The sequence below is a fragment of the Camelus bactrianus genome, chromosome 18 (assembly GCF_048773025.1).
Source record: "Camelus bactrianus isolate YW-2024 breed Bactrian camel chromosome 18, ASM4877302v1, whole genome shotgun sequence".
NCBI lineage: Eukaryota > Metazoa > Chordata > Mammalia > Artiodactyla > Camelidae > Camelus > Camelus bactrianus.
The window spans coordinates 29,195,105-29,221,579 of NC_133556.1; the positions used below are offsets into that span (position 1 = coordinate 29,195,105).

Consider the following 26,475-nt stretch of genomic DNA (forward strand, 5'->3'; position numbering starts at 1 on the left):
CTCAGGCCAGGAACTTCACATGGGGGCGTCTGTGTTAAAGAGTCGAAAACTGACACTTGCAGCTCCCAGGAGGTAGGGACAGAGGGAGATGCACAAACGTGTGAACGCAGAGGTGCTTTGCGGGAATGGTGTGGCACCGCTCGGGGGGCCGGATGCGAGTTGCAGCCGAAGACCCTGCCCACATCGAGCACCCACTCTACCCCAGCACGTTCCCCTGCCCCAGGAGAGCAACTGCTCTGTTCAAGCCTTTGGGTGTCCACACCCTATCTAGACCCCAGATTGTCAGCCCAGGAACTGTCCTCATTCAGGGTTTGGAGAATGCCCAGAGCCCTGCTCCTGGGCACCCCCCACTTCTCTTGTCAGCGAAGGTTCAGGGTTGATCCCTACAATTCGAGCCCTACAACTCTGAGAGGCTCCTTTGGGGAGCCAGAGCTTCTCTGCCCAGCAACAATGACGTCAGCTTGCCTGCTCCCCAAAGACCACACACTTGCAAGGTTCAGCGTTTTGAGGCCTGTTTATTGATGTCCTCAGACCTAGGTCCGCGGGGCACTGAACTCAGCGGTACTTCTCCGTCAGCACCACGGCTATGCCAGTCAGGAATTTATCCCACGCGGCCTGCATCTCCACAGTGAACTCGTCCTGGAGGTGGGAAGCCAGCACCACCTGGAAACACTGGATCAGCAGCTGCGGGGGAAGAGGTGGGTGAGAAGGGGTCTGTCCCCACCCATTCCTCCCGGAATGCCTCCCCGCCTCGGCTGTCTGTGCGAAGCCTGCCAAGTCCTGGGCTGGCTCACCGGGAAGTTGGTGGGGTCCACGCGCAGCACGTGTGCGTGCAGGTCGGCGAGCGGGCTCAGGGCGGCGCGCAGGTTGTCCACGTGCCGCACGGCCACGCCCACCGCCTCGAGCATGCGTTGTCCGTGGTTCAGCAGCAGCACCTCGTCGGGGCAGTCGCCCAGGTGCTTGAAGTAGGTCTTAGTGTTGGGGTACACCGCGAAGAGCCTACAGGAGCAGGAGGTGAGTGGGGAGGGTGGCCCTTGCACGCCAGCACGGCCCAGACCCCGGGAAACCTGGGTCAAACGCGCCGCACGCCACCAAACCCAACACTCCAGTCTCCGCCTCGCTGAGATCCTGGAGACCCCGCCCCAACCCACCTGAGCAGCAGCTCCGCCCCGAAGGGCGCCTCGTGGCCGGCGATCAGGTCCCAGACCTGTGCGATATGGGCGCGCTCTTGGGCGCTGAGCATGGCGCTGGCGTGACGTGTTCTGGGGGCCGCGCCCGCCGTCCCGGCCTCCTTATAGCAACTCCCCCCTCCCAGCGCCCCGCCCGCCCTTATCTGCGGGAGCGCTGCAGGAATGGAGACCCTGCGACTGCATGGGGAAACATGGCCAGTCCAGGTCCCCACCGCCGCGAAGGCCACAGTTTCTGGGTTCCCTGGGTCACTGGCACTGAATCACGCCGTATGTGGGGAACTTTGCTGCAGATTTTAGGGAGATTTGCAATTATTCCTCTGAGGGCAGTTACTGCTCCGCTAGGAGGGAGCTGATGGAGGAATTGGGAGAGATTCCGGGGCAGGGAACCTCCTTTTCCCGAGGGGCCAGGAAGCATCAGTGGTCCCTACCGCGCATAAGCCATAAAAACAGGCTTTCAGGAAAAGTCCCCTGAGTCCCGACACATATCCAACACGCTGAGCGAAGCAACAAACTTTGCGTAATTTGGGAAGCAGGAGAGAGGCCCAAACGCAGGTCTGACTAGAGAAAACGGCATGGGCAGACCTGGGGCTGAACTGCTCCCTCCGGCTGCGACGCTGGGGTCCGCACGACCAAGGACAGCCCCAAAGCACCGTTAGAGTGGCCTCCAGGCCAGGGGTGACATTAGGATCGGCCGCGTTCCTGCCAAGCCCCCATTCCGTCCCTCACATTCTCTGATCTTTGCCCCAACACTGAGAACGCAGGACCCAGCTCACTCTATCCTCATCCATTTATTGGGGAGTCCCGGTTGGAATTGTAGGGTTCAAAGGAAGGGGAGGAGTCGAAGCCCGTCCTGGGGATCCAGCCGCTGCGCGCAGCCCTCAGCGGTACTTCTCTGTCAGAACGCGGGACACGGTGGACAGGAACTTGTCCCAGGCGGCGTGGGCGTCGGCCGTGAAGTCAGCGGGGAAGTGGGAGGCCACGGTGACCAGCAGGCAGTGGGACAGGAGCTGGGGCGGAAAGGGAGGGAGGCTCAGGGCGCGGGCCCCGGGCGCCTTCCGCCCAGACCCCGCCCCGCCTCGGTCGGGCCCCGCCAGGACCCCAGCCCCGCGCCCACCTTGAAGTTGACCGGGTCCACGCGCAAGACGTAGGCGTGCAGCTCGCTGAGCTTGGACAGAGCGCCCGCCACGTTGTCGATGCTCTTGACTGCGTCGCCCAAGGCGGCCAGCACCTTGGAGCCGTGCGCGCGCAGCTGCGCGGAGCCTGGATGCAGGTCGAAGTGCGGGAAGTAGGTCTTGGTCTGCGGGAAGCTGGAGAAGAGCCTGCGGGGGGGGCGGCGGGGGTGAGGCGAGGTCGGGACGGCACTGCCCCAGGACGCGACGGTCCAGGCGCCGACCCAGCGTTCTGGACACGCGGTATTTTCACGCAGTGTATTAAAACATCAATATTAACGCAAAAACCCACGTAGACCGAAATATGCAAAGTTCAGGTAAAGGCAGGATGAGTACTGCTGACTTTTCCTGTTGCCCCAGGCTCCAGTATGGCCCCGGTACTATCTCACTCACCCTCACCGCCCCATCGTTCCCACGTTCCTTCCTTCTTCCCCCATTCACTCACTCACTCACTCACTCACTCACTCACTCATTCATTCATTCAACAGGTGTTTGTGGAGACCTGGGTGCTGGGCCTGGAGAGACACAGCCCTACAGTCATCTCCCTTCCGAGTTCACCTCCTCTTCCTGCTTACCGGCCACCATCCCCTGTCCTCACCACTGACCGCACCTCCCTGTCCCCTCCTCACTGACCGCTGTCCTTACTGTCCTCTCCTCTCTGGCCCACAGTCACCTGCCCGGGTACATCCAGCCCAGCTGGCACTCACCTTTCCAAGGCCTCCATGCCAATGACGTCCGCCTGTGTGGCGATCTTGCCCCACATGGACACAACGATGGTCCTCTCAGCCTTGGTCAGAGACATGGTGGCGGCTGACCCAGAGCTAGGTGTGCTCAGAACTGGCCTCCGTGGTGCTCGGCCCCCAGGGTCCCCTTATATACCTGAAGCCAGGGTGGGGGCCAGGCTGTGGTCATCACTGGGAGAGGGGAGGGGGTTTGGGTGGTGGGGCCTCTTATCAGATGCAGTGACAATGGGCAGTCAGGCCTGGTGGGCCTGGTGGGGTGAGGGGCTATCACTCTGGCCTCCCCTGCAGAGCCACAGCCAGAGCCCATGTTGCAGGGAGATAGGGGCCCAGGCCTGGGTCAAGGGTCCATGTATCAGGCTAGCCCAGAGACTGGACTCTGTAATGATTATCCCCCGGCCTCCCTGGCCTTGCGATAGAAGGATGACCTGGAAGGCATCAGGCCGTCACAGAAGCACTCTCTGTTTCTTACCTTAAGGGGCAGTATTCCCACCTGATGAAAAAACTGAGGCCCATAGAGGGACACCGAGGCCAGGTGTCACAGGGTGTGAGCCCAACTATAGCTTCAGATCCTCTCGCACCTCTGCTGTGTAGCCCTCTCCTTACCCAGATAAAGTTCCATCTGAGGTTCTCCACCACCCATAAGTCAAGTCCCCCAGTAGCCTGGTGGGTGCCCGAGGGGAGGAGGCTGGCCTCTTCACGCAAAGCCTGGGGTCTCAGGAGACCTCAGTCCTACCTGTCACATTCTCATCACACCCTTTGCAGACCTCTTCTGCTTTATGTATTTGTATCCTTTACCGTCTTGGCTTATTCCCTCCTCCTCCCGCAAGGTGACCATTCTAGTGTGCTTGATGTATTCCTTTTAGTTAGTATGTGTTCTTGCAAAGGGTCCGTTTTTATGTATTTTTAAGTTCAACAGATTATAGCCTGATTAAAATGTTTTAATTATGATAAACATTCCTCACATCTTTTTCAAAATACAGGATTTTTTAATAAGAAGGGAGAAAACAGGACACATTACATGACAATGTTTTTTATTTTTGTTTATCCTATTTTATTTTTACTTTTTAGTGGAGGTACTGGGGATTGAACCCAGGACCTCATGCATGCTAAGCATGCACTCTACTACTGAGCTATTACCCCCTCCATGATAAGGTTTTTATTTATTTATTTTAAAATTTTTATTTTACTTTTTTTGAGGGGGGAGGTACTTAGATTTATTCATTTATTTATTTTTAGAGAAGGTACTGGGGATTGAACCCAGAACTTCAAGCATGCTAAACATTCACTCTACCACTTGAGCTATAACCTCCCTCCAATAATGTTCTTTTAAATAGAAGGAAGGCATAGATAGAACAGCACCAAACTGGTAATGACAATGATCCATCAGTGATGGGGGTTACTGTAACTCTGATTGGTTTTTGCCTGTGTTTTCATTGGGCTTCCATGCTGAGCACACTCTGCTGTAACCATTCGTTCCATGAGGTGGGAGCTGAGCTGTGGGTTGCCTTGGACCCTGCCCTGGTCTCTGTTTCTGAGCCAAGAGTTTGCAGACCAATCTGAGAGCCCAGGCCTTGGTCCCGTGGGGTGACTCCTCTGGTCACATACCCCCATCCACCTGCCAGCTGCGCAAAGGAAGCACCCAGAGGTGCTCAGAGAAAGAGGCTGGCCTCCATCGACAGCTCTGTTCCTGGACGGAGCCAGTGTTCACAGCGTGGTCCAGGTTCCACACAGCCTGGCCGACATGCAGCACTGGGACTCCTCTCTGTCTGTGGGAATATGTGTAGGGGCACCTGTTTCTATTTGCTGTTGAGGTTGAGCATTTTCCTGCATGATGATTAGAATCTATTTGTTCCTTTTACAGATAACTGAACTGAGAATGTACTTCTGTAAATTTTTGCATTCTTTTTTATTGAAGTATCGTCAATTTACAGTGTTGTGTGTAATTGGTTTTATGTATACACACACCATCAATCTCCAAACACACACACTATTTACATACACTATTTTCATACACTCAAGCTTTTCTTTCTACATTTTATTTAACACATTTGGTGAATGTATTTCAATGAACATTATTTAACATTTACAAATTAAACCCATCAATTATAATAGCTATCCTGGCAAAAGCATAGCTTAAAAAATGAAAGTTCCCTTCTCACCGCCTCCCCACTTCCAAGGACACTCCAGTAGATTACTGTGTTCATGAAACAACCCAAACTATGTCCGAGAGTCCTCAGGGCACTGTGGTTTTCTCCCCTCTGGCTGCAGTGGGGACCAGTTAGCATCTCATCCTCAGAGGCTCTCTGTTCACACAAACAGTATACACTCCTTTTAGACCTTTCGAGGAAGAACACAGACTCTGTGGAGGAGAGAAAAATCACCACTTTTGCCAGAGTCATCACTGACATGTCTGGGTTCTCTTTCTTTAGCTGAGTCACCTTGAAAATGCAGCTTCATGAAATGATTTTTCTTCACTTCGCCATCGGTCTCTCACTCAGCAAGTGTGTGCCTGTCATGTCTGCTTGATGGAGAACCTGAGCCCACCGCCTGCAGGGGAAGGTAAATCTGAAACCTAGACTTGGTGATCTGCAAAGCAGGTTCCTGAGTCTCACTGTGGGTGCCCTTCAAGCCCGGGTGCTGCCGTGGTCACTGTGAGGATGTCTGAGGTCCAGCAGAAACAGTTTCCACATCCAGTTCAGCCTCCAGGTTGGGGACGAGACGGCACCACAGGAGACTGACCCCCACCTTGGAAATTCCTCCCCAAGGGGGTCCCCCAGCCAGGATGGAGGTTTCAGGTGTGTGGAGGGGTGGAATGAACTGTGGAGGGGAGTAGCATGTGGAGATCCAGCACCAGTAAACCAGCCTGGGTTAGAACAGGTGAGGGACCCCAGCCCCCAGAGGTTCAGGCAGGGGCAGGGGGCTGTGATGTAAGAGGGGCTGGATGAGCCCAGGGAGGGCCTGAGGGCAGAAGATAAGGACTATTCCTGAGTTCTGGGGGGCGGGGGGCAGGTAGCCCCCCTCCTTCTGTGCGCTGGGGCCTCCGGTGAGCCTCCTCCACCCGCAAGCCCGACCCAAGCAGCCTCTCAGCCTCTCCCCCAACTGTCTTCCTCTCTTTCTTTTTTCTCCTGGAGAGTGAGGCTTGTGTCCTGACCCCACCAACCTGAGCTGAGGTCACTGCTTTTAATGTGGGGTGTCCTGGCTCAGTCCCCATGCTCTCTCTCTGTCTGCCCTCAGTCCACCGGGCTGCACTAACCTCCGCCAGTGCCCTGGAGACTTCTGACAGTGTCTCCCTGACCCAGGCTCCTACCCAGGGAGTATTTCAGCCTCACCTCCCTACTCTTGCCCCTCCCCTGCCTCCAGTGATGGCAGCACCATTCTCCCTTCTGAAGGCTCAGGCCAGCGACCACAGTCCACCTGGACCCTCCACTCTCCCCTCCATGGCTTTTGGTCCTCAGTGAGGGAAAGCTCCCTGCCCCCCCCCCCCAGCTCTGCCTCCACCCTCTGTCCTCCTCCATCCACCTGGGACCTCCCCTCTGAAGGGGCTCCCCAATATTGTCACTCCCTCAAACATCACTGTCACTAGATCCACACTGACCCCCCCATTTAAAATGACACAAATCAACTTATTTACAAGATAGAAAAAGACTCATAGGCATGGAAAACAAACTTACGGTTACCAGCAGGGAAGGGGAGCAGGAGGAATAAATTGGGAGTTCAGGATTTTCAGACACACTATTGTATATGAAATAGATAAATAACAAAGTCCTACTGTGTAGCACAGGGAACTATATTCAATGGAACTATATTCACAATGAAAAAGAATATATACGAGTATATGTATAACGGAATCAGTATGCTGTACACCAGAAACTAACACAACATTGTAAATCAACTATACTTCAATTAAAAAATCCGAAGATCCGAAATATAAAACCATTCCTGATCCATAAAAAAATCACACCACCCCTCACCCCCGTCTGTCTAATCTCCCATCTACTGTACTTTCCTTTTTTCCACAGAAAAATGTTTGTGTTTTTTATTCACTAGAATGCAAGCTCAGGAGAGCAGGGAATTTTCGTTTTGTTCACTGGTCTATTGCAAGCATCCCAAACAGCCAGGAGCCCAGGGTCAGCTCCCCTAGAGTACCTGCTGAGTGAATCGGTGGTCCTTGTGCTTCAGCCCCATGGAGTGTAATGACCACCTTCTCCCTGAGCTAGTGGTCCTAACTGCCCTGCCTCCTGGATGCCAAACTCAGGGCCGGGAGCCCAGGAATGCTGGTCATTACCTGCCCGATGGTGGACGAGGAGGCTGGCTCCCATCTCCATGGAGCTGATGGTGCACCTGGCCATTCAGATTCACCAGCACAAACAGGTGCCAATTCTTTGGAACCTGAAAGGTTCTTGGGGTTACCTGGGACATGGGGAATCTGAGGCCTAGAGGGAGGAGAGGCCGGCCATGGTCACCAAGCCCACTGGCAGCAGGGCCAGGGCCTTCAGAGAGCAACTCTGGGGACCCAGGCTTCTCCTGCCTCCCCTTCTGCCCCTGGGGGAAACTGCCAGGCACATGGGCCCACATCCCGCCGCACACTCTTGGGCAGCACTCCCTCTGGTCAGAGTCACCACTGGAGAAGGGGGCCCACCTTGGGTGTCTCCCCTGGGACTGAGTCTCTGCAGCCCCGACCAGACCCTAAAGGCAGGTGAGTGGCAGGGGTCGCCTCGGGCAGGCTTTCGAACTTCATGGATGATGTGTGACCACCTGCCTGGGGCCAGGCCAGCTCTAACAGCTGGGGACCCCACAGGGGCCTGTGGGAACGTCTGCTCTCTGCTGAGGAAACCATGCAGCACAGAGTGAGTGCAGTCAGCAAACACACTTGGAGAAGAAGGGCCACCCCTGCCGGGCTCCTTCTGTGGAGCCTGTCTCCTGTGGAGCATGAAGGTAAACCCTGCCGCCTGTGACTGTGCTGCTGCAGACAAAGGAGAACCCTGTTCAAACAGAGGAAACAGGAATCATTCTTACTGCAGGCATAACCAGACATCCCTAATCCTGGCTGATGTGAATAATGGCTGCTTCTCTGCCAATCGTAGCACCTCTCATCTTCTGGATAAGAGTTAATATACTCAATCATAGGATTACTCCCTCCTCTTGGCAGCATCCAGTCCAGAGTGAAGCCCTGCTTATTTGAGTCCAGGCTCAGCCCTCTAACTCAGACACCCACGGTCCCCCGTGGCGGGTGGTCTTCTCCACGACAGTGAGTTAACATACTCAACTCTGACTACAGGAATCTCTGGCTAGAGGGCATTGACATCGGAAAGGAAAAGGCAGGGAAGCATTGTGGTTGGAGCTGAGAGGTGTTTCACTTTTAGATAAGGCAGTGGGGGAAGATATCACTGGGATAGTAAATTTGAGCAAGTATTTGAAGGAACAGGGAGAATAAACCATGAGATGTTTGGGGAGGAGTGTGAGTGGCAAGTGGAGGGGACAGCAAGGACAGAGGCCCTGAGAGGGGCCATGCTTCCATCGTTCAGGTGAGAACAGGAGGCCAATGACTGGTGCGGAGTGAATGAGGGTGAGCGGAGCAACGCTTGAGGTCCGATCTCATAGTTCAAGAATAGTATTGTGATCGCTGGTGGTCCTGCCACTTGGATCCTGCAATCGTTAACGCTCGCTATGTTTGCTTTGTCAGTATGTACAGGGATGTATCTAAATGTGCTTTATTTTTAGTCTGAACACCATGGAAGGGTGAGGTGGCATCATGCAACTTGTCTCTACATGTACCTCAGCATGGGTCTCCGAGCATAAACGGCCATGAATCTGTTGCCAATCTAAGTGAACTAACAACTTTCCTTTGCCTCAAAATTCCTTATTCATCCCCCAAAGTTGGTCAATTTGTTCAAATTGGGATCTGACTCAGGTTCACACATAGCATTCAGTTGTCTCTTTATTCTCCTATTCCAGAGGCTCTCCAGCCCAGAGCCACATTTTCCCCATACCTATGACTCTCTGAACAGTCCAGACCAGCTGACTTGAAGAATGGTCCACATTTTGGATTGCTTCGGTGGTTTCCTTGAAGTGTTATTTAGCTAGTTACTTTATCCATGTGTTTCCTGTACACTAGATGTCAGAGCTAAAGGCTTGATTGGATCAGGTTAAAATGTGTCAGTGATGAACAGGCAACCCAGAGCCGGGGAGAGAATATTTGCAAACCGTCTGTCTGGTAAAGAACTGTGTCAAGAACATAGAGATAACCCTTATCACTCAGCAGCAAAAATACAAACAACCCCATTAAAAAGTGGACAAATTTGACACAACATTGTAAAATGATTATAAATCAATAAAAAATGTTAAAAAAAAGTGGACAAAGAACTTGAATAAACTTTACCCCCAAAGAAGTCTATGAATAGCACATGAAAAGACACCCAGCTTCCTTACTCATTCAGAAATGCAAATCAAAACCCTGATAAGGTACCACTTCACATCCAGTAGGACAGCCATAACAGTAATTTAAAAAGCAAAAGAGCAAGAGTTGGCGAGAATGTGGAGAAGCTGGAACCCTCATACATGGCTGCTGGGAATGTAAAATATAGCAGCCATTGTGGAAAACAGTTTGGTGGTTCCTCAGTATATTAAACATTGTTAGTGTATGGCCAAGCAATTCCACTCCTATGTGTATACATCCAAACTTTTGAAAATATACATCCACACCAAAACTTATACAAGAATTTTCGCAGCAATCCCCTGGCCCCCAGGGCCACACAGCCAGCTGCCCCAGGCCCCAGCCCCACCCACCAGTGGGCAGCAGCCTCCATGTGAGGCAAGGCCTGGCAGCCAACCTGATCTGGGGCCACCCCACCTACCAACACACCCACAGTAGTTGGCCCCCCACAAGAGAAGGGCCCACACAGTTCATGCAGGGGGCAACCCTAGGGCATATAGCTCTGGTGATCAGAGGGGAGTGCATTGCTGGGACACACAGGACATCTCTGATATAAGGCCACTCCATCAAGATTGGGAAATGTAACCAACCTACCTAATACATAGAAATAAAAACAGAGAATTAGGCAAAATGACATGATGGAGGACTATGTTCCAAATAAAGGGACAAGATAAAACCCCAGAAGAAGAACTAAGCAAGTGGAGATAAGCAGTCTGCCCAATAAAGAGTTCAAGGTAATGATCATAAAGATGCTCAATGAACTCAAGAGAAATAGGGATGAACAGAGTGAGAAGTTTAACACAGAGTTAGAAAATATACAGAAGAACCAAAGAGAGCTGAAGAATACAGTAACTGAAAAAAATACCGTAGAAGGAATCAACAGTAGATTAGATGATACAGAGGAATGGATTGGTGAGCTGGAAGACAGAGTAGTGGATATCACCCAGACCGAACAGAAAAAAGAATTTAAAAAAAAATGAGGACAGCTTTAGAGTTCTCTGGGACAACATCAAGTGTATTATTATTCACATTATAGGGATCCCAAAAGAAAAGAGAGAGAAAGAGTAAGAGGATTTTTTTGAAGAAATAATAGCTGGAAACTTCCCTGACTTGGGAAAGGAAACAGAAAGCCCAGAGACTCCCAAACCACACAAACCTAAATAGGTCCACCCACACCAAGACACACTGTAGTTAATATGGCAAAAATTGAAGATAAAGAGAAACTCTCAAAAGCAGCGAGAGAAAAGTATCCAGTTTCATAGATGGGACCTCCCATAAAACCATCAGCTGATTTTTCAGTGGAAACTCTGCAGGCCAGGAGAGAGTGGCACCATATATTTAAAATGATGAAAGTAAAAAAGCTACAACCAAGAATACTCTACCCAGCAAGGCTATCATTTGAAGCAGAGATATAGAGCCTTATAGACAAGCAAAACCTAAAAGATTTCAGCACCACTAAACCAGTTTTACAAGAAATGTTAAAGGGGTTTATCTAAGAAGAAAAGAAAGGACCACAACTAGAAATATGAAAATTATGAAAGGAAAAACTTCTTTGGTAAAGGCAAAAATACAAAAAAGGTAATAGATCATTTATAAAGACCACTTATAAAGCTAGCAGGAAGGTTAAAAGACAGAAGTAGTAAAATTATCCATTTCCATGATAAATAGTTAAGGAAATGAAACAGAAAGATTTCAAAAACATTAAATGTTAGGAGTAAAAATGCGGAGTTGTTAGAATGCACTTGAACTTAAGAGATCATCAACTTAAATAATTGTGTGTATGTTTTATACACACAATTTTATATATATATATATATATATATATATATATATATATATATATATATATATATATATATATATATATATATAAAACAAGCAAAAGTCTAGAACCAGATACCTTCATGAGTGAATTCTACCACATATTTAAGGAAGAGTCAAACCCATCCCTCTCAAACTATTTCAGAGAATTTAAGAGGATGGTTCTGGACTCATTCTATGAGGCCAGAATCACCATAGTACCAAACCCAGACAACGATATCACAAAAAAGAAAATTACTACACTGGAAATTGACACAACATTGTAAAATGACTGTAACTCAAAAAAAAAAGTTAAAAAAAAGAGAAAATTACAGGCCAGTATCACTGATGAACATAGATGGAAAAATCCCCAACAAACTTAGCAAACCAAATTCAACAATACATTAAAAGGATCGTACTCCATGATTAAGTGGGATTTACCCCAGGAATGCAAGGATGGTTCATTATCTACAAATTAATCAATGTGATACACCATATTAACAAAATGAAAAATAAAAATCACATAGTCATCTCAATAGATGCAGGAAAAGCTTTTGACAATATTCAAGAACCAGTTATGACAAAAAAAAAAAAACCACTACTTCTCAACAAAGTAAGTATAGAGGGAACATACCTCAATATAATAAAGGCTATATATGCAAGACCACAGCTAACATGCTCAATGGTGAAAAGCTGAAAGCATTTCCTCTATGATCAGGAACGAGACAAGGATGCCCACTCTCACCACTTTTATTCAACATAATACTGAAAGTCTTAGCCACAGCCATCAGACCAAATAAATAAATAAATAAATAAATAAAAGGAATCCAAATAGGAAAAGAGGAAGTAAAACTGTCACTTCTTCCAGATTACAGGATACTATATATAGAAAATCCCTAAGATTCTGCCAAAAATTTATTACAACTAATAAGTGAATACAGTAAAGTTGCAGGATACAAAATTAATATACAGAAATCTGTTGCATTTCTATACATTAAGAACAAATGCTCTAAAAGAAAAGTTAAGAAAACAATACTGTTTATAATTGCATCAAAAAGAATAAAATACATAAGAATAAATCTAACCAAGGAGGGAAAAGTCCTGTGTTCAGAAAAATACAGACATTGATAAAAGAAATTGAAGATGACACAAACAGATGGAAAGATATAATATGCTCATGAACTGGAAAAATTAATATTGTTAAAATGACCATACTACCCAAGGCAACCTAGATTCAATGCAATCCCTATCAAAACTACAATGGCATTTTTCACAGAACTAGAAGAAATAATTCTAAAATTTGTATGGAAACCCAGAAGACCCTGAATAGCCAAAACAATCTTGAGAAAGAAAAACAAAGCTGGAGGAATCATGCTCCCTGACTTCAGATTATACTCAAAGCTACAGTAATTAAAACCAGTATGATACTGGCACAGAAACAAACACACAGATCAATGGAACTGAATAGAGAGCCCAGAAATAGACCCACGCACTTATGGCCAATTAACCCATGACAAAGTAGGCAATAATATACATAATGGGGAAAGACAGCCTTTTTAATAAGTGGTGTTGGGAAAACTGGACAACTGTAAGCAAAAGAATCAAATTGGACTACTTTCTCACACCATATACAAAAATAAACTCAAAATGAATTATACTTAAGTAGGACCTGAAACCATAAAACACTTAGAAGCATACCTATGCAGTATATTCTTTTTTTAAACATTTTTTATTGATTTATAATCATTTTGCAATGTGCAGTATACTCTTTGACATCAGTTTTAGCAATTTTTTTTTATATATGTCTCCTCAGGCAAGGAAAATAAAAGCAAAAACAAACAAACTGGACTACATCAAACGAACACGTTTTTGCACAACAAAGGAAATGATCAACAAAACAAAAGGCAGCCTACTGAGTGGGAGAAGACATTTGCAAACAATATATCTGATAAGAGGTTATTATCCAAAATATACAAAGAATTCACACAACTCAACATCAAAGAACAAGTGACCTAATTTAAAATTGAGCAGATCTTTTCCAAAAGATGTACAGATGGCCAACACGCACATGAGAAGATGCTCGACATCACTAATCATCAGGGAAATGCAAATCAAAACCATAATGAGATGGCACCTCACACCTGTCAAATGCTATCATCAAACAGACAAGAAATAACAAGTGCTGGTGAGGATGTAGAGAAAAGAGAACCCTTGTGTGCTGTTAGTGGGAATGTAAACCAGTGCAATTTACAGTAAGGAGGAAAACAGTGTGGAAATGCCTCAAAAGAGATGTCATTGCCTTCTGGGCATTTTTCAAGGAAAACAAAAACACTAACATAAAAAGGCATATGCATCCCAATGTACAGCAGCATTATTTACAACAGCTAAGACATGGAAGCAGACTAAGTGCCCATCAACAGATGAAAGGATAAAGAAGATATGGGACATATATACAACAAATTACTACTCAGCCATAAAAGATAATGAAATCTTGCCATTTGCAACAACACGGATGGACCCAGAGGGAATTATGCTAGGTGAAATAAGTCAGGCAGAGAAAAACAAGTACCTATGATTTCACTCAGATGTAGAATCTAAAAAACAAAACAAACGAGCAAACATAACAAAACAGAAACAGACTCATAGATACAGAGAACAAACTGGTGGTTGCCAGAGGGGAGAGGGGTGAGGAGATGAGTGAAATAGGTGAGGGAGATGAAGAGGCACAAGCTTCTAGTTACAAAATAAACAAGTCACGGGGATGAAACGTACAGCCATGGGGAATATAGTCAGTGATATTGTGATAACTGTATGATGACAGATGGTAACTAAATTTATTGTGGTCATTATTTTGTAGTGTATAGAAATATCAAATCACTATACTAACATAGTGTTGTAGGTCAATTATACCTCAATATAACTAAATATGTAACTACTAAGTAAAAATATGGAAGAAATGAAATCCTTGGCAGGAGCTCACTACTTCCCTAAGTGTCTTACTGTATATAAGGACTATAAAAATTTGCCCAAAATAACAAAAATACTTTTATTAAAAAAAATTGGGGCAAAATTACCTTTTTAAAAAGAAAACAAAAGACTGTGCACAGCAGCACAATTGACATAGCCAAAAAGGCACAAACAGCCCAAATGTCTACCAATCAATGAAAGAATAAACAAAATTTGGTATTTCCCTACAATGGAACATTATACATCCATAGAAAAGGAAGTACTGGTACATGCTACAACAGAGATCAACCTTGAAAGCAGTGTGACAAGTAAAAGAAGTCAGACACAGAAGTTGGCATGTTGTATGATTCCCTTTGTATGAAGTGTCCAGGATGGGCAAATCCACAGGAGCAGAAAGCAGACTGCTCGCCAGGGGCTGAGGGGCACAGAGTTTCTGTTCAGAGTGATGAAAAATTTCTGGAACTAGGTAGGTGATAGTTGTGCAACATGATGAATATACTAAATGCCACTGAGATGTTCACCTTAAAATAGTTAAAACAGTAAATGTTACGTTTTATCACAAGAAGAGAAGATCTGACTATCACCATAGGTGATGCTGAAGACTTGGGTGATACTAGGAGCCATGTGATGTCAAATGGCAGTGTTTATTGCCGGTGCTAAACAAGGAGTCTGGGAGACTGATGCTCAAAAAGCCTGAACTCCCCAATGGCTTTCAGGGAAAGGTTTTTGAAGACAGGGTGTGGGAGAGGGGTTGTGGTGTGTGTGATCAACTCGTGGACATTTTTTTTTTTTTTTTTGGTGGCAAAACCTGGGATAAGTTTGTTTTTGACTTTGATCTTTTCAGTTTTTGCTCTTTTAAGTTTTATTTTTGGTGATCTTAAATATTTACAAGATTCAAGGGGGAGGGTATAGCTCAGTGGTAGAGCATATGCTTAGCATGCACAAGGTCCTAGGTTCAATCCCCAGTACCTCCACATAAATAAATGAATAAATAAATAAATTAATTAATTAAATAAACTTCATTACTCCCCCCCAAATTTACAAGATTCAAAGGTCGAAATGATGCAGCGTTAGATTTGGAGGAGCTTCCCTCCAACCCCACCCATGTTGTCATTTGTGGTCTTTTCCAATTCATCCTTCCACAGTGCCTTTTTGCAAAAATAAGCAAACATGCACAAACACACACACACTCATGAGGGCACACACGGGTTAATGAACTCGCTCACACAAGTGTGTACTCACACATTCTTGAATTCCCCTCCTTCCTTACAAAAAAGTGACCGTGCTGTATATACACCAGTCTACTTCTTTATTACTTCTTTTTCTTTTTTCACTTAATAAATCCTGGCTATTACATCACAACCATTACTAGAAACTGCCCTCATTTAAAAAAAAATTTCAGTTCCCAGTTCTCTGTGGTGTGAATGTTCATGGTTTACCCTTTACTCTGTCAGTGCCACCTGAAGGGCTTTTGGGTTTTCTAGACTTTAGCAAACATAGCTGCCCCTGCTGCTTTGTGTATCCTCAAGCAAGCTTCAGCTCACCACTTAGCAGGGGGTGCCAGCAGAGTGTGGTCAAAGTCTTGGATTTTTGTTATTAGGGTGGATAAGAAATGGCTCTCAGTGGAGTTTTACTTTTAATATTAATTTGCATTTCTCTTGTTATGAGCAAGGTTGTGCCTCTTTTCGGTTTTTTTTTTTTTCCCTCGTGTGTACTGTGATCTGTATCCCCGACTAGATTGTCAGCTCCATGGGGCAGGGAACTTTGCTTGTTTTAGCTGTTGTATCCATAGCCTAGAAAGACACTGGGGCCACTTATATGCCATAAACATTTGTTTAATGGGAGAGTGAATTGGTGGATGGATGAATGGATTCATCAACTCCTTTCTAAGATCCTGCATAAACTAGCAAATAGTATATATTCCGGAGGAAGAAGAAAAAGTGTCACCGCGGACCACAGGGACAAAGGGTCGGGGGACTCTAGCGACGCCCTAAGAAGTAAAGGCAAGGGGTCTCCTCTGTGCCGGATAGTGAGTGCCCTCCATGTCGCGGGAGCTGCCCTCTGCCCTCCGAGAGACCTTGGGGGTCAGTGCAAGGATTCCCGCAGCCCTCCGTGTGACCCAGGCAGCACCCCCAGCCGCTTCCACCTCTGCCAACCCGCAGTGGCCCCAGTGACCACAGAGACAAGATGCACGTTGATTCGTTTATTGGCGCGTCCTGGGGAAGATGGGGTGGGCTGGAGACCCCCTGGAGTAGCGGAGAGCGCATCCTGTCCTGGGGGGCCGCAGCTGCGCTCAGCGATACTTCTCGGTCAGAACGGAGGACACGATGGACAGGAACTTGTCCCAGGCGGCGTGGGCGTCGGCCGTGAAGTCGGCGGAGAAGTGGGAGGCCACGGTGACCAGCAGGCAGTGGGACAGGAGCTGGGGCGGAAAGGGAGGGAGGCTCAGGGCGCGGGCCCCGGGCGCCTTCCGCCCAGACCCCGCCCCGCCTCGGTCGGGCCCCGCCAGGACCCCAGCCCCGCGCCCACCTTGAAGTTGACCGGGTCCACGCGCAAGACGTAGGCGTGCAGCTCGCTGAGCTTGGACAGAGCGCCCGCCACGTTGTCGATGCTCTTGACTGCGTCGCCCAAGGCGGCCAGCACCTTGGAGCCGTGCGCGCGCAGCTGCGCGGAGCCTGGATGCAGGTCGAAGTGCGGGAAGTAGGTCTTGGTCTGCGGGAAGCTGGAGAAGAGCCTGCGGGGGGGGCGGCGGGGGTGAGGCGAGGTCGGGACGGCACTGCCCCAGGACGCGACGGTCCAGGCGCCGACCCAGCGTTCTGGACACGTGGTATTTTCACGCAGTGTATTAAAACATCAATATTAACGCAAAAACCCACGTAGACCGAAATATGCAAAGTTCAGGTAAAGGCAGGATGAGTACTGCTGACTTTTCCTGTTGCCCCAGGCTCCAGTATGGCCCCGGTACTATCTCACTCACCCTCACCGCCCCATCGTTCCCACGTTCCTTCCTTCTTCCCCCATTCACTCACTCACTCACTCACTCACTCACTCACTCATTCATTCATTCAACAGGTGTTTGTGGAGACCTGGGTGCTGGGCCTGGAGAGACACAGCCCTACAGTCATCTCCCTTCCGAGTTCACCTCCTCTTCCTGCTTACCGGCCACCATCCCCTGTCCCCACCACTGACCGCACCTCCCTGTCCCTTCCTCACTGACCGCTGTCCTTACTGTCCTCTCCTCTCTGGCCCACAGTCACCTGCCCGGGTACATCCAGCCCAGCTGGCACTCACCTTTCCAAGGCCTCCATGCCAATGACGTCCGCCTGTGTGGCGATCTTGCCCCACATGGACACAACGATGGTCCTCTCAGCCTTGGTCAGAGACATGGTGGCGGCTGACCCAGAGCTAGGTGTGCTCAGAACTGGCCTCCATGGTAATCAGCCCCCAGGGTCCTCTTATATACCTGAAGCCAGGGTGGGGGCCAGGCTGTGGTCATCACTGGGAGAGGGGAGGGGGTTTGGGTGGTGGGGTCTCTTATCAGATGCAGTGACAATGGGCAGTCAGGCCTGGTGGGCCTGGTGGGATGAGGGGCTATCACTTGGGCCTCCCTTGCTGGGCCTAGGCAGGGAGAATAGGGAGGGTGTTGGCCGCAGCCTGACCAGACTCCAGGAGAGATAGGGGCCCAGCCAGCCCAGGAGGTCCTCCTGCATTTGCAGCCCAGCTCTGCACTGTCCTTGTCCATCTCAGAATCACAAAATGGGAGAAGCTGGATGACCACACACTTTCCTCAGCTGGCTCATGTCACGTTGCCTGCATCACTCCTCAGTGGGTCCTGTGGCTAGACCAGCCTTTCACATACCAGTTCTCTCCCTCTGGCTCTAGGATCCCTGGATTTTCTCTGAGAAAGCAATGGTTTTGCCCAGTGGGCTCTGAGGGGGGAGGGAGTGACTGGTTCTGACCCTGAAAAGCTTTAGGAGGTGGCAGGTCAATAAAAGAGGGTCCTTCTAATGTCATGTGCTTTTAGGGACTGCAGTGTTGCTCACCATACCATAATTTAAACATCATGAGGCAAATACTCCTTTTAACTATATTTCAACATATGGCACCATTGATTTTTTTAGTGTGCTGCTCTTTGAATTTTGACACAGGTATAGATTTGTGTAACCCTCACCAGAATCAGGATACATAACAGCTCCATCAACCCAGAAAACTCCCACATGCTGCCCCTTTGCCATCTCACCTTCCTCTGTCCCCCCAAACTCTGACAATCACTCTAATTTGGTCTTTTTCAAGAATATCCTGTAAATGGAATCACACAGTATACAGCATCTTTTAGGACTGGCTTCTTTTACTTAGTGTAATACCCCCGAGGGCCATGCATGTTGTTGCCTGTATGCATAGTTTCTTTTTATTGCAGAGTAGTATTCTGTGGTGTTAATGTTCATTCATTCTCCCATGCAACAATTGTTTTTTTTTTTTCTAGTCTGGAGCTATTACAAATAAAACTGCTATGAACCTTGTTGTGTAGGTCTTTATGTGAACATAAGTTTTTATTTCTCTAGGATGATACCCTATCTAGGAGTAGGATCATTGGTTCATGTGCTAAGTGCATGTTTAACTTTGTGAAAAACTGCTAAACTGCTCCAGAGTGGCTGGACCATTTTGCATCCCTTCAGCAGTGAAGGGGAGTCTTATTTCCCCTGCATCCTTTCAGTGCTTCTACGTGTTAGTCAGTCTGACAGTTGTGAGATGATCTGTCATTGTGGCTTCAATTTGCATTTCCCTGATGGCCAGGGGTGTGGAGCATCTTTTTGCGTGCTCATTTGCGGTCCTCTTTGGTGAAATATCTGTTCTGGTCTTTTGCCCATTTTTCTCCTAGTTTGTAGTTTGTTATTTTATCCTTTCAATAGTGTCATTTGTAGAGCCAAAGTTTTATTTTTGATGAAGTCTAATTTACCAAGTTTTTCTTTTAAGATTCATGCTTTTAGAATCATGACTGAGAATACTGTGCCTAATCCCAGGTCGCAGAGATCTTCATCTCTGGTTTCTTCTAAATGTTTCATAGTTTACATTTTACACTTAGATCTAAGATCTGTTTTGTGATAATTTTTGTGTAAGGTGTGACGGTTAGTCCTATGAGTGTCCAATTATTCCAACACCTTTTGTTGAAAACACTATACTTCCTCTATCAAATTGTCTTCTCTAGCTTGTTTGCAAAAAAATTAATTGGACAGTTTCTGCAGGTCTATTTCTGAACTCTCTATTTTGTTCTGTTGATCTCTGTGTCTTTCACCCAGATTATACTGTCTGTATTACTGTAACTTTATTGTTGACTCTTAAAATTAGATACTATCCCAAGAATGGCAGGAATATTTGCTTAGAATATATCTGATAAGGGACTGATCCAAAATAGAAAAAAAAACCTTACAACTCAAAAATAAAGAGACAAATAATGAATTGAAAACTGGACGAAAGGCTAATAGACATTCCTGTAAAGAAAACATACAGATGGCCAATAATCACATGAAAAAATGCTTAACTCATTAGTGAAATTCAAATCAAAACCAAAAAATGATAGCACATCACACCCATTAATATGACTATAATAAAAAATTCTAACGTTAAACCCTAACCCTAACCTTACCTACACTTACTAGAACAGCTATATTAAAAAGACAAGATAACAAGTGTTGGCGAGGAGGTGGAGAAATTGGAATCTGTGGACACTGTGGGTGGGAATGTGAAATGGTGCAGCTACTGTGGGAAACAGTCTGGAAGTTCCTCAAAAGGTTAAACATGGAGTAACCATCTGACCCAGCAATTCCATTCCTAGGTGTAGACCCAAGAAAATAAAAACCTGCATCCACACAAAAACTTGTACCATGGTCACAGCACCACTATTTGTAATAGCCCCAAAGTGCAAACAACCCAAATGTCCTTCAGCTGATGAATGGGTGAATAAAATATGGTAGAATCAGTGCAATGGAATAGTATTCAGTCATAAAAGGGAACAAAGTACTGAATAGGTGAGTGAGCCTTGAACAAATACATATTGTATGATTCCATTTATATAAATGGCCAGGATAGGCAGATCCTTGGAGACAGAAAGTAGATGAAGTTGTCTAGGACTGGGGTGGTTGGAGGATGTGACTGCTAATGGATATGGGGTTTCTTTTGGGGTGATGAAATTTTCTAATTGTGGTGATATTTGCATAACTCTCTGAATATACTAAAGCCCACTGAGCTGCACACTATTAAAAAATTTTTTTTAAATTTCTCCTTCATTTACTAGGGATATTTTCAATAGAGATTCCAGGTTAGCAATGTTGTTTTATTCTATTTTACCAGCACTTTTGTTGTTAATGGAGGTACTGGAGATTGAACCCAGGACCTCATGTATGCTAAGCATGCACTCTACCACTGAGCTATTTCCCTCCCCACTGAATGGCACACTTTAAATGGGTGATATGTATGGTATGTGAATTTTATCTCAATAATGCTGTTGAAAGACTGGGTAAAGTCATTCATCTCTCTTTATTCTTCTTTTCCAAAATGGTTTTGGCTGTTCTGACTCCTTTCCAGGTGAGTTTCAGGGTTAGTCAGAGTTATCTGCACAAAAGTCTGCTGGACTTTTTGCAGAATCAGAGGAACACATTTCCTGGGTAGAGAGATCAGAGACATTCTGCTGAACTATTCTTGGAGAAAACTGTGAGGCTTAGATAAGCCCTCTGATTGGAAACCATGTGTACACTCAAGCAAGTATTGAGAACCTTCTGTATGCCAACACAGTGCCTGGCATTTTATTGTGTTACGGTGCTCACTTCCACACCTGAGATTGAGTTGATGTTTGAGGGCAGGGGTAGCGACTGATGGATGCTGAGCTGACAGGCAGGTGTTATACCCTGGTGTTTGGTTCTGCCTGTGGCCTGGAGGCCAATTCCAGGCAGCACTGCCGGGTCTCTCTCCTTCCTGTCTCTCCCTACTTACATTTCACAACCTCCCCTCTCTTCTTAAGTGACAGAATTTCCCTCTTGCAGGGATGTGCCCACCCTCCATTGGCCTTATGCTTGTCGCTCATTTTCCTGGGCAGTGTTGCTCTGCTGACTCTGGGCCCCACTTGTTCACAGAGACTGTGGCTTGCCCCTCTCAGTTCCTTCCTAGATGGACAGGATGAGCCTGGTGCTTCCTGGTCACCTCTTGCTGTCACTTGATGCAGAAGGAAACCCCAGGGCCACCTGCAGGATCTGGGCCTGCAGGAAGGGTGTGTAAAGTTGTTCCCAAGGCCTCAGCACCTAGAAAGGAGAGAAGTCAGCAGGGAGAGAGACAGAGATGGACAGGCAGAGAGACAGATTGGCAGAGGAAACAGAATACAGCGAGTGAGACAGAGAAGGCTGAGGGTCAGGTGGAAGGAAGGTCAGGCAGAGGGAGGGGGTCTGGGGGTCCTGGGTGAGGCTGGAGCTGGTCCTCTGGTTGAAGGTACTAGGTTTGTCCTTGGGGGAAGTACAGAGGGGTCTCAGTGAGGGAAGTGCCTGGGGGAAGCCCTCCAGCTGCAGTATCTAGGGCCTGTGGCCAGGGACAGCACAGGAGGCAATGACTGTGGACACCAGGATGCCTATTCCAGGCTCTCAACATGGGGACGGTCCTCCCCTCCTCTTAGGCCTTAGGGCCTCCTCTTTTCCCCCATCCTTGGCCTCCATAGGAGCCACCTTGTGTCTGAAACCTCCACGCCCTTCAGGGCATTGGTGTGGGCAGGGGTCCTTTCCTTTTTACCTTTATTCATTGTGAAATATAGACTTATGTCCTAGGAGTGAATTATTATGAGGCCCATACTCAGACCTCAATCCTCCCCAAAGGTACGCCCTACCCTGACTTACCTCTTGCTTTCAATACCTTTTAACACCAAATATGTGTCCTCAGGCACTATGGTTGTTTTTGCCAGTTTTTGCCCTGCCAGCCATGCTGGGGGTGTTCCCTGCCATCCCTGTGTTGTGTTTCCTTGTCAGAAGGGACCACGAGTTCCCCAGTGTACTGGGGATGGATGTTTGGGTTGTTCGGTTCTTGACTATTATGAACAGTGCTGCCGTGAGCATTCTGTGAGGTACTTTCCTGGGAGCGGGGCAGCTGGGTCTAAGCCGTGGGAATTCTCAACTTTAGCAGATAATGTGAGATACTTTCTGGAGCAGCTGGACCAACTCACATGATGTATGAGGGTTCCTCTTGCCCCACATCCTTCCAAACATTTGGTATGGTCGGTCCTGGTCTTAAATCTTAGCTTTTCTGGTGGGTGTGTAGTAGTTTCTCACGTGGTCTTAATTTGCACTTTCCTGACACTGATGAGGTTGGGCCTCCGTTCATATATTTACTGTCCACTTAGGTTTCGTATTTATTTATTTATTTATTTATTTATTTATTTATTTATTTATTTATTTATTCATTTATTTATTCATTTATTTATTTATTTATTCATTTATTTGTTTAGGAGTTCTCATTTCTTGAAGTATCCAGTCATGGCCATTTTTCTACAGTGTTGCCAGACTTACTGGTTTATAGGGATTTAAAAAATATTCTGGACATAAGCTTTCTGTCAGTTTCATGTGTCTTATCACCCCCAGGGTCTGTGGTTTGCCTCTACTTTCTGAATGCTGTTTTTGGTGGAGCAGAAGTAGATAATTTAAATGCAGTCAAATTTAGTGATTAAAAAAAAATCTGTTTAAAAATGTCGTACCTTTCTATACACAATATCCAAGAGGTAGAAACAATCCACTTGTCCATCAGTGAATGAATGGATAAACAAATTATGTTATTTCCGCAAAATGAGACTTTATTCAGCCACAAAAATAAAGCACTGCACTGGTTACAACTCGGACGAACCTTGAAAGCACTATACCAGGAAAGAAGCCAGATATGAGAGGCCATATGCTGTGTGAATCTCTTTATATGAATCGTCCAGAACAGGCAAATTCAGGAGACAGAAAGTGGATGAGTGGGTGCCAGGGGTTGTGGGGAGGAGGACAGGGAGCAGTTGCATAGTTTCCTCTTGGGAGGATGAAAATAACCTGGAACTAGTTCATGATCCTGGTTGCACCCATTATGAATAAAGGAAATGCCACCGACTGTTCCCTTTAAAGTGGTTAATTTTGCATTATGCAAATTTTACCTCAATTTTTTTTCTTTTAGCTTCTTTTGGAGGGGTAGGTAATTAGGTTTATTTATTTATTTTAATGGAAGTACCAGGGATTAAACCCAGGACCTCCTGCATGCTAAGCAGGCACTCTACCACTGAGCTATAACCTCCCCCTTTCAATTTTTGTTTAAAAAGTGGAATAAGAGTTGTGTGCCGAGGTGAAGCCAACTTTCCATGCCACCTTTCTAAGGACTTCACTGTCTTGTCCCTTGAGCTGAGCAGCAGTCCCCGTTGGACTGACTGTGTGTGGTGTCGGGTGAGGCCTGCTGTCTGGCTCTAGCTGACCCATATGGAGCACTTTCTAAAGTACTGGGCGTGGTGCAGACTGGATACTCTTCATGCTGGGTATGCAACCCTCACAGCTCTGCAAGAGTTTTGTTTTATCATCATTTCATGCTTTAAGATAAGGAAACGGAGTCTTGGAAAGTTTACAAAACATGATCAAAGTGTCAGTGGAGGAGGGAATCAGCCCCTGCGGGGAGAGGAGACTGAGGTTTGAGATGGGCAAGTCTTTTCTGTTTCTGAGCCTGGGTTTCCCACCTGACACAAGAAGGTCCTTCCTGAGCCCATGCAGGACTCAGAGCCTGCTGGTCTCTGGGCTGGATTCCAAGCCCCAGACTTGTTCAGAGCTTGCGTAGCTGGGGCTGAGCTCAGAGAGGCCCTGGTCTCCCAGCAGAATGTTGAGACAAAGTTCTACAGACCCTCTCCCAAGAGCAGCCCCTGGGCAGGGTAAGTCACCTTAGGAGTCCTAGTTTCACTGTTTTAACCTCTACCTCACTCGTAAGAATCATGTTCTGCTGCCATGTGACCTTGAGACACAGCAGTGTGAATTCAGGTGATTAGAGTTACTGTCGTGAGCGAGCGATTCTTCCCAGGCAGAAACACTGCAGTGGCAGTGGTGGGTCTGAGATAGGGCCTGCGAGCCCTGCCTGGCCCTCTGACAGTCGGTCGTGGCTCTATCGGGCCCAGACTGTGTGGCGGGACCGATAAGGCCTGGCCTTCTACACAGCCTCCTGGCCCTGGCCAGGGGGACCCAGGCTGGGAGGAAGGGTCGAGAGTTTCAGTTTCTAAGAATCCACTTACCTCTAAAAAAAAAGTAGGTTACAAAAGAGTTATTTAAATTTTTTTTAATTTAAATTTAAAATGAGGGCATAGAGATGTGGGGTGCTGGCAGGGAAGAGTCTGAGGACATGGCCTGCAGTGAGCAGAGGCTGCCCTGGGCACATCGCTGTCCAGGAGACCCTTGTTCCCACTTCTGTTCCTGGTGGGGAGCTTGAGGCCCATGGCAGGGCCAGCCTACCATCATTCCCTCTGGCTGCTGATACATGAGTCCTGATTTCTGTATCAGCCCAATGAGGCAGAGAAACATGGCCACTGAGGTGCTGTCGGTGAAGGTGGCATGGAATTCAGACCCCTGCTTTCTCCAGTCCTGCCCTAGACAGCCTACACCTGAGCCCTGTGGGGGTAGCCCGGGAAGGGATGTATCCAGGACTTCTGTGGCCAGGATCTTGGTGACTACACTTCACCGTTCATGGATTCCAGTGCTTCTTATAATGAAAAGATATTAACCTATAGAGCCTTCTCCTAGCCCAGACACAGCCAGGTTCTGCGGCCATAGGACTATCTAGTAGGGCAGCAGCATGTCCAGGGAAGTCGGAGGAAGGACGCCTGAGCCAGAGTCCTGGTTCTCCCTGGACACCTGCAGATTCCCAGTGACCCTGTGGGGAGGCCCATTACCACAGTGGGCCATTTCCCCTCAACAGTGGGCTACCCCTTCCCTATCCACACAGCTTCCCAGCCTCACCTCCTGCCCCTCTGCCCTTGTTGTCATTGTAGGGATGCTCCTGGGAACTGCGGGAATACTCAGAAAACTTTTGATGATACATAAAATCGAAATATACTAGACTGAGAAAAAGGCTTGCAGAATCTGTCACAGAGGGGAACTAACCCTTAGAAAGAAAGAACAAATCAAAGGACAAACAACCCAGAAGGAAACATGAAGGCAGTTCAAAGACACTGGCAAATAATCAAGTAATAGTTCTGCTCCTTAGTAATAATCAGAGAAATGCAACATAAGACATGATTTCCCTTTTTGGAAATTTTGGGAAAAAATAAAGTCAATGCTATGTAGCCCCGGGCAGGGCAGTACTTTCTTGGGTTCTGTTTGAGACATTTGAAATGCATGTACCCTTCACCTTGGCAGGTCCAACCCACAAATCTGTCCTGCAAAATACATGTTTATGTCCGCTTCAGTGAGAGAGGTTACTTCAGCAGTGAACACTTAGTCCTGCATCCAATGCAATTGAGAAAGATTTGGAGACAGTTTCGCAGTAGAATGTGCACTACAGTTACCTCCTGGGGAAGACTGGGTGGGGTGGGTGGGTTAATTTTTTTTTTTTTTTTTACTTTTTAAAAACAGCTATATTGTGAGATAGAATTTATATACCATAAAGTTCATCCATTTAAAGTGTGCAGCTCAGTGGGCTTTAGTATATTCAGAGAGTTATGCAAGTATCACAATTAGAACATTTTTGTCAACCCAAAAGAAACCCTATACCCATTAACAGTAACACCCTCCAACTACCGCAGTCCTAGACAACCTAATCTACCTTCTGTCTCCAAAGATTTGCCTATTCTGGCCATTTATATAAATGGAATCATACAACATGTATTTGTTCAAGGTTCACTCGTGTATCAGTATTTCTTCCCCTTTTATGACTGAATACTATTCCATTGCACTGATTCTACCATATTTTATTCACCCATTCATCAGCTGAAGGACATTTGGGTTGTTTGCACTTTGGGGCTATTATGAATAGTGGTGCTTTGACCATGGTACAGGTTTTTGTGTGGACACAGGTTTTTATTGTCTTGGGTCTATACCTAGGAATGGAATTGCTGGGTCAGATGGTAACTCCATGTTTAACCTTTTGAGGAACTTCCAGACTGTTTCCCACAGTAGCTGCACCATTTCACATTCCCGCGCAGT

At 47.0% G+C, this 26,475-nt stretch overlaps 3 protein-coding genes and 1 long non-coding RNA gene across 4 annotated transcripts; 1 reads left to right on the plus strand and 3 right to left on the minus strand.

Moving 5' to 3' along the window:
- Positions 1 to 495: 495 nt before the first annotated feature.
- Positions 496 to 1,309, minus strand: HBM (hemoglobin subunit mu). The gene is made up of 3 exons (XM_074346713.1): positions 1,152 to 1,309; positions 795 to 999; positions 496 to 684 (listed from the first exon to the last, which is right to left on the minus strand). Exons 1-3 carry the CDS (start codon positions 1,241 to 1,243, stop codon positions 556 to 558), a joined length of 426 nt encoding a protein of 141 aa, XP_074202814.1. The 5' UTR covers positions 1,244 to 1,309; the 3' UTR covers positions 496 to 555.
- Positions 1,310 to 1,962: 653 nt separating this feature from the next.
- Positions 1,963 to 3,219, minus strand: LOC105082397 (hemoglobin subunit zeta-like). The gene is made up of 3 exons (XM_074346712.1): positions 3,067 to 3,219; positions 2,305 to 2,509; positions 1,963 to 2,197 (listed from the first exon to the last, which is right to left on the minus strand). The coding sequence occupies exons 1-3, from the start codon at positions 3,159 to 3,161 to the stop codon at positions 2,069 to 2,071; spliced, it is 429 nt and encodes a 142-aa protein (XP_074202813.1). The 5' UTR covers positions 3,162 to 3,219; the 3' UTR covers positions 1,963 to 2,068.
- LOC141573933 (uncharacterized) lies at positions 2,258 to 7,035 on the plus strand. Its single transcript, XR_012500408.1, has 2 exons — positions 2,258 to 2,475; positions 5,532 to 7,035. It is a non-coding gene; the product is annotated as an uncharacterized LOC141573933 (long non-coding RNA).
- Positions 7,036 to 15,073: 8,038 nt separating this feature from the next.
- LOC105065750 (hemoglobin subunit zeta) lies at positions 15,074 to 18,854 on the minus strand. The gene is made up of 3 exons (XM_074346714.1): positions 17,594 to 18,854; positions 16,832 to 17,036; positions 15,074 to 16,724 (listed from the first exon to the last, which is right to left on the minus strand). The coding sequence occupies exons 1-3, from the start codon at positions 17,686 to 17,688 to the stop codon at positions 16,596 to 16,598; spliced, it is 429 nt and encodes a 142-aa protein (XP_074202815.1). The 5' UTR covers positions 17,689 to 18,854; the 3' UTR covers positions 15,074 to 16,595.
- Positions 18,855 to 26,475: the final 7,621 nt, after the last annotated feature.